The sequence below is a fragment of the Nicotiana sylvestris genome, chromosome 12, assembly GCF_000393655.2.
Source record: "Nicotiana sylvestris chromosome 12, ASM39365v2, whole genome shotgun sequence".
Classification (NCBI taxonomy): Eukaryota; Viridiplantae; Streptophyta; class Magnoliopsida; order Solanales; family Solanaceae; genus Nicotiana; species Nicotiana sylvestris.
Genome location: NC_091068.1, coordinates 10,768,650 through 10,775,506, shown reverse-complemented (window position 1 = coordinate 10,775,506; position 6,857 = coordinate 10,768,650). Strand labels below are relative to the sequence as shown.

The 6,857-nt window shown below is 36.0% G+C and overlaps 1 protein-coding gene across 1 annotated transcript; it reads left to right on the top strand.

Annotated features, from left to right (window-relative positions):
- Nucleotides 1-264: 264 nt before the first annotated feature.
- On the top strand, nt 265-4,019 carry LOC104247250 (pentatricopeptide repeat-containing protein At2g22410, mitochondrial-like). The gene has a single exon (XM_009803210.2). It carries the CDS (start codon nt 332-334, stop codon nt 2,321-2,323), a length of 1,992 nt encoding a protein of 663 aa, XP_009801512.1. The 5' UTR covers nt 265-331; the 3' UTR covers nt 2,324-4,019.
- The last annotated feature ends 2,838 nt before the right edge of the window (nt 4,020-6,857 follow it).

The window sequence follows — 6,857 nt, the reverse complement described above, 5'->3', positions numbered from 1 at the left end:
TTTGAACGGCCCTAATATAGATATGTATTGATTTTTACAACGGTTAGTTACCACTTCAATTGCAGTACAGTAAATATCAGTATACTACCATTCCAATGTGATACTATAACAAATACAAGAATTAGCAAACAAATAAAAGAATGAGCAATTATGTGATAAAATGCTATGAGAATAAGCCCGAATTAGTCCCTTAAGTCTTCAACTATGCAAAAGAGGTACACATTTGGTTCTTGCCTCCTAAAAATTTGACCAGCCAAAAACAGTTTGTTGAGCACTCATAAAAGAGCTGTTGCAGAATCAATGAACAACACTCACCTCTTTCCTTATTCTTATGAAATTCCCACAGTTTCCATTCTTAAAAAAAATCCAGTCTTCCCCTCATTTTCACAAGCTATTGTTTTCTTCACAACCAAAATGGAACTCAAACCAAAACCCAAATCTTGTAATCACCCACCCAACTCTTATCCTCATAGAATCTTGCAATTCAATGTCACAACTAAAGCAAATTCAAGCCAAAATGATACACACTGGCATAAGTTCTCACATTTTTCCAATCAGTAGACTCATATCCTTTTGTGCTTTGGATATTAATGGGGATATACACTATGCAAATGCTTTGTTTTCTGAAGTTCTTGAACCCAATGTGTATATTTGGAATACTATGATTAGAGGTTATGTTAAAAATCAGCTCTTTGAAAAGGGTTTTTGTTTTTTTAGGAGAATGGTAAGGGAAAGTGTTGAAATGGACAAGAGGAGTTATGTTTTTGTGTTGAAAGGGTGTAGTGTTTTGGAGGGGGTGGGAGGTTCAGTGCATTGTAGGATTTGGAAAGTTGGATTCTTCAATGATTTGATTGTGAGGAATGGTTTGATTCATTTTTATGGAGAGAGCGGGAAAGTGGTCGATGCACAGAAGGTGTTTGATGAAAGTCCTGTAAGGGATGTGGTTACCTGGACTAGCTTGATTGATGGGTATGTGAAGAGGAATATGGTTGATGAGGCATTGGGGTTGTTTGAGTTGATGTGTTCAAATGGTGTTGAGTTTAATGATGTAACGATGATAACGGTGTTTTCTGCGTGTTCGTTGAAGGGGGATTTGAGTTTGGGGAAATCGGTTCATGAACTCGTGGAGAAAAGAGGTGTGAAATGCAGTCTTAATTTGATGAATGCTGTATTGGATATGTATGTGAAGTGTGGTTGTTTGCCTATGGCTAAAGAGATTTTCGATAAGATGGAAATAAAGGATGTCTTTTCTTGGACAAGTATGATCCACGGTTATGCCAAAAATGGGGAGGTAGACATGGCCAAAAAGTGTTTTAGTGATATGCTTGAGAGAAATATAGTTTCTTGGACTGCGATGATTGCGTGCTACTCGCAAAATAATAGACCTTGGGAGGCCCTTGAACTCTTTCATGAAATGGAGAAACAAGGTTTGGTTCCCATAGAGAGCACTTTGGTTTCTGTGCTCTCTGCTTGTGCTCAATCTGGTTCTTTGGATTTTGCTCGACGAATTCATGATTACTATATTAAGCAAAAACGGGTTAAATACAGCGTGATCTTGGCAAACGCATTAATAGACATGTACGGCAAATGTGGAAGCATGGATGTTGCTCGAGATCTCTTTCACGAAATGCCAGAAAGAGATTTGGTCTCTTGGAATTCAGTAATCGTAGGATGTGCTTCTCATGGGCTCGCCGAGAAGGCCCTCAATCTTTTTGAACAAATGAAATGTACGGGATTCAAGCCCGATAGCATCACATTTGTGGGTGTTTTATCGGCATGCGCTCATGGTGGATTGGTCAATCAAGGCTGGGAATACTTTAGGAGTATGGAATTAAATGGATTGTTGGCTGAGGTAATACACTATGCTTGCATGGTTGATTTACTGAGTAGATCTGGGCATCTGAAAGAAGCTTATAATCTTATAAAACAAATGCCAATGGAACCCGATAAAGCTGTTTGGGGTGCTCTGCTTAATGGTTGTCGGATGCATGGAAATGTTGAGCTGGCCAAGGTCGCTGCGGAGAAACTTATAGAATTAGATCCTCAAGATAGTGGTATTTATGTGCTTCTTGCAAGTCTGTGCGCAGATGAGAGGAAATGGGCTGATGTTAGAATGGTTAGAACTTTGATGAGAGCTAAAGGCGTCAAGAAGAATCCAGGATATAGTTTGATGGAGGTCGATGGTAATTTTTACGAATTTGTGGTTGCTGATGACTCACACCCCCAATCTCGGGCAATATATAGAATGCTCGATGAGATTATGTTGCTCTCTAAATTGGAAGAGTATGTTTCTGATGCGCAACCTGCTGATGAATTCTCTTGAGAACAAACATAACAAATGCACTGTGATCCAAATACTAAGTTTGAAATCCTCTGGTTGTAACTTGTGAGTTATAAGCTGGTAAATACTAAGACATGTCACAGAGCTGGCCTATAGAGATTGCTTCAAGTTTAAAGGAAGAATCGTCCTAAATTGAGGTCGTTGGAAGGAATCAGAACGTGGAAAGACAATACTAGACGAAGATAAAACACGTGTTTCACTGCACCAAAGAAGTGGTAGAAAGCTTAAGTTTGGATTCACTTCTGTGCCTAGCTAGTCTTATTCATCTTAAATCTTTGAACTCAAAACACAACTATGACACAACAAGAAGGGAGGCTGAGATATAACCACATACTCCAACGAGATGTTGACATTGTGGTACTTCTTTGCTCCTTTTTCACAATTATATTCATGGTTTTAGAAGGCATTCCTAACAATGACTGATGGAAAGGGAGTCCCAAATCGGCTTGTGGTATCAGTTAATTGCCACATCTTGGTTAAGGCTTTGTACCAATTCTGTATGTGGCTACCAAAGTGTGGATTAATTGATAAATTTATTTATCACTTGATGAATACATGATAGGATACAACTATTACATACTAAACATAGCTTGCTTATGAGGAAGCTAAGCTATCCACGAAGCTTTGCAGTGTCCCAAGTTGAATTCCTAAAGGGACCTCAGCTTCAGCTACGAAAAAGGGCAGCCCGGTGCACTAAGCTCCGGCTATGCGCGGGGTCCGGAGAAGGGCCGGACCACAAGAGTCTATCGTACACAGCCTTGCAGCCTTATCCTGTATTTCTGCAAGAGACTATTTCCACGGCTCGAACCCGTGACCTCCTGGTCACATCGCAACAACTTTACCAGATACGCCAAAGCTCCCCTTCCTCAGCTTCAGCTACAATTTTCTACAATCTTTCACTAAATATTCTAGTTATCTTACATGTCATAACCAACCTTAATTTTCTCTCTACCCTATCTATAAGACATTCTCTAGGTACATTCTTTAGTCGTAGATTTTGTGAAGCTTTCTGATGGTCGAAGCAAGTTGGAGTCGACTATCTGAATCTTCACTGGCTATGTTGTTCCATTTAAGCTCGTCTGTTTCTGTTACTTTTAGTTAACATAATACCCTTTGATGACTCCTCCTCTTTTAAGGGACTCATAATTGGGATTATACTCATGAATAACCCACTCTTCATCCTTGGGATTGTAGAGATATGTGAACTCTTCATCAAACCTCCATTCACAAGGTGTTGAATGACTAATGCATTCATAGTCGGATTGAAAGGCGACGAAAGTTCCCATGTTTGTGGAGCAATTGTACATGGTAGAAGAAGGGAAGAATTTCCTGATTTCAACACTGATGTTGAAACTGCCCATTTTATTCAGATGCCTAACTGCGCCATCGTCGTCAAAGGAGAAACATCGGATGCTTAGATAATTTGTGTGGTTGTTGGTTACTACAACAGTCTTTGTGTCTGGAAATCCTGCTGCTACATTTGAGACATCGATTACGAAGAACAACAGCATTGTCATGTTTGTTGTTGTTGAGGTGATAGTGGCTATAACTGCTGCTCCTTTCATGGTAAATATTGCTTTTCTTTTTCCTGTTTTCTCCCTGAAATATCAAAATGTAAAGGAGAATATTTTAGGAGAAATATTTATGAATCCTAAAAATGGAGAGAGAAAGAGATGATTTAAATCTGGCTTATTGAATGATTAAACCTTTCCATTACTTCTGCATATTTATATAAAAGAAAAAAAAACAAGAGGGATAGAGTTCTTGTAGGAAATCCTAAATCTTTTACTATTTTTGAGCCTCCGAAAGAATAAAAGAATATCTCAATTTTGAAACTTAAATACCAAAAACTTCCGATTCCTCTTTTTTGTCGCATCACCAAATATACCGCCATAATCCTACCGATTTATAGAAGATTATTTAGAGGTGGATCTAGAATTTGATTTTTACATATGAGTTTTTAAAACGGCGTTCAAGTTAATACTACAATAATAATTAGGTACAGTCATACACACACATATATATGAGCAAAAGCTACTTGTTTGACCAATAAATATTTATCTTGGTTCAAATAATTAAATTTATATAAATGAAGGTTAATTTTAACTAATAATAATATCCCTAAGATGGAGTTCTTGAAAGTGTAACAATTACTATGTAGGTATATTTGGATTAGGCGGCAACATGCAATAAATTTTCCAGAAATCAAAGACAATAATGTAGCGTTTAATATCAATGAATAACAATAAATGACATTTAAGTAAAAGAACGAATGAGTCACCCAGGTGTAAACAGTGAATGTTCTTTCTGACAATGATGAGTGACGGACAATCCTTTGAATATCTGAGTTATTCTCGGATCTAGTGGAAAAGTGTAGATGAGAATCTTAGAATGATGAGTGACGGACAATCCTTTGAATATCTGAGTTATTCTCGGATCTAGTGGAAAAGTGTAGATGAGAATCTTAGTGAAAAGGTGATGTTTCTTTACTTACAAATGAATATCACCTGTCACTATCATTGTGTCTCTTTCTATTTATAGGAACATATTCCTAGAAACTCTAATAGTACAAGTTCAGAGATTATCCACTAGACTATTCTCCTTTAAGTCCTATCTTAAAACTAGCCGTTATAAGTCTGTCAAAGGCACTCGACCTCGGTCTCGATGATATCTCCTCGACTTCCGCCTTGCCGACTCATCGACAACGACCTTTGATGATAATTAGATCACTTCGACACGTGGTGTCCCAAGAATCTTTTACTGATACTATTTCTACTAAAGATGGATTTTGGCCCATACCTACTGAATTCACGAAAAAGTAACTAATAGTGTGGATCCGCCACTGGGGGTGTTAATTAACTAAAACTTGAATCATAGTATTACGAGTTTAAATTTAGGAAAACCATTAAAATTAGTCTCCTACAACATATTCTATTTTTGCGCTTATTAAAATTACTTTAATAATTTTTAGAAGCCATCAAGTACAAAAGCAACGAGTATATTTCAAGTGAATAGGAAAGGACATAAGAGCCAGTACTCCTGCTGCTCTCGTGAAAGTTCTCTTTTGTATTTTCCGCTTGGAGATCTCAAATTGGTAGTGCCAAGGCTTGATCAAACAGGCATGAATGTCATGTTGATCGAAAGTTCAGAAATATTATTTCCGGATGAGAGGAAAAATTTTATTTTGTGCCTCACACAATTGACACTAGTTGTGTGCGATTTTTTTTTTTTTTGTCTCACAACTTTGTAGTCTCGGAATTTTGTGGACCCAAATGTATAAGATATGAGTCCACAAATATCTGAGACTAAAAGATACCTCACACAACTAATGTCAGTTATATGAGGCACACCATAAAAATACTCCTGATCAGAGCCCTCAATAAAGGGCTATATGCAACCATTGACAGACATGATTCACTGTGTCAGTTAGATTTTTCACCCTTTCACATTTAACTATGTATAGACAACAAATGGTGCAAGGTCTTAAGGACGACTTGAAAGATTGACAACTCTAAGTACTAAAATTCATGATAGTATTCTTTGTTCTAGCTCCCATAGATAATATTTGGTTGGGAGATATTTGATGATAAATGTAGTTTTTTTATATACATTGTATTTACCGTTTGCAGCTATACTTTTATAAAATTACCATTCATAGCTATATTTTAATTTTATAGCAAATTCATCTGTATTGAAACAAAAGATCAACTATTTTGAACCGAAAAAAAGAGCAAAAAGCTCTCATAGCTTAGTTTGTTAGAGCACTCGCTTGATAAGTGGAGGTTTTGAGTTCGACTCTTAATGAGAGTATTCTATTTTTCTATATTCTTGTATTTCGTCTTGGTTGTATTCGCCTATATTTCGCATTGATTAATTTCGTAACTGTAGTGTTTTACGAATTCCCCCCCCCCTAACCTGATAAACGTATTCTACTTTTAAATAGATTGATAATGTAAATTCTTTTTATACCATATAATTTAAACTTAGAAATAAAAATTATACATCATCCAACAAAATTCGCCAAAAAAAAGAAAAGAGGGACCAAAAAAGATTAGATATAAAAGCCAATAAATACTACTTCATTTTTAAAAAAAAGAGAAAAAGGAACAAAATTTGGAAGTTTATGACATAGGAAGTCGGCAGCAAGGGCGGAGCTAGGGGACTGAAAGGAGTTCATCATCGAAAAATTATATTGTATATATAAAGTTAAAACTTTTTTTTATGTGTGTGTGTATGTATATATGTATATATGTATATATATATATATAAAGCATGAATAAAATATTGGTTTACAAAAATAACCTTTTAATATTAAGCATAATAATTTACAATAAAGGACATAATTGGAATTTTAGATATTAACATTGTAATCCTATTAGGTTTAGGACATAATACTACAAGTTAGGAGTCCAACATGATTACCTTTAAGAATCCTATTATCCTTCAAATATTGAACTATTTTTCAAATCTGTTGGATAGAATAGTCATATTTATGACTTTCCAAAAATTTAGACTG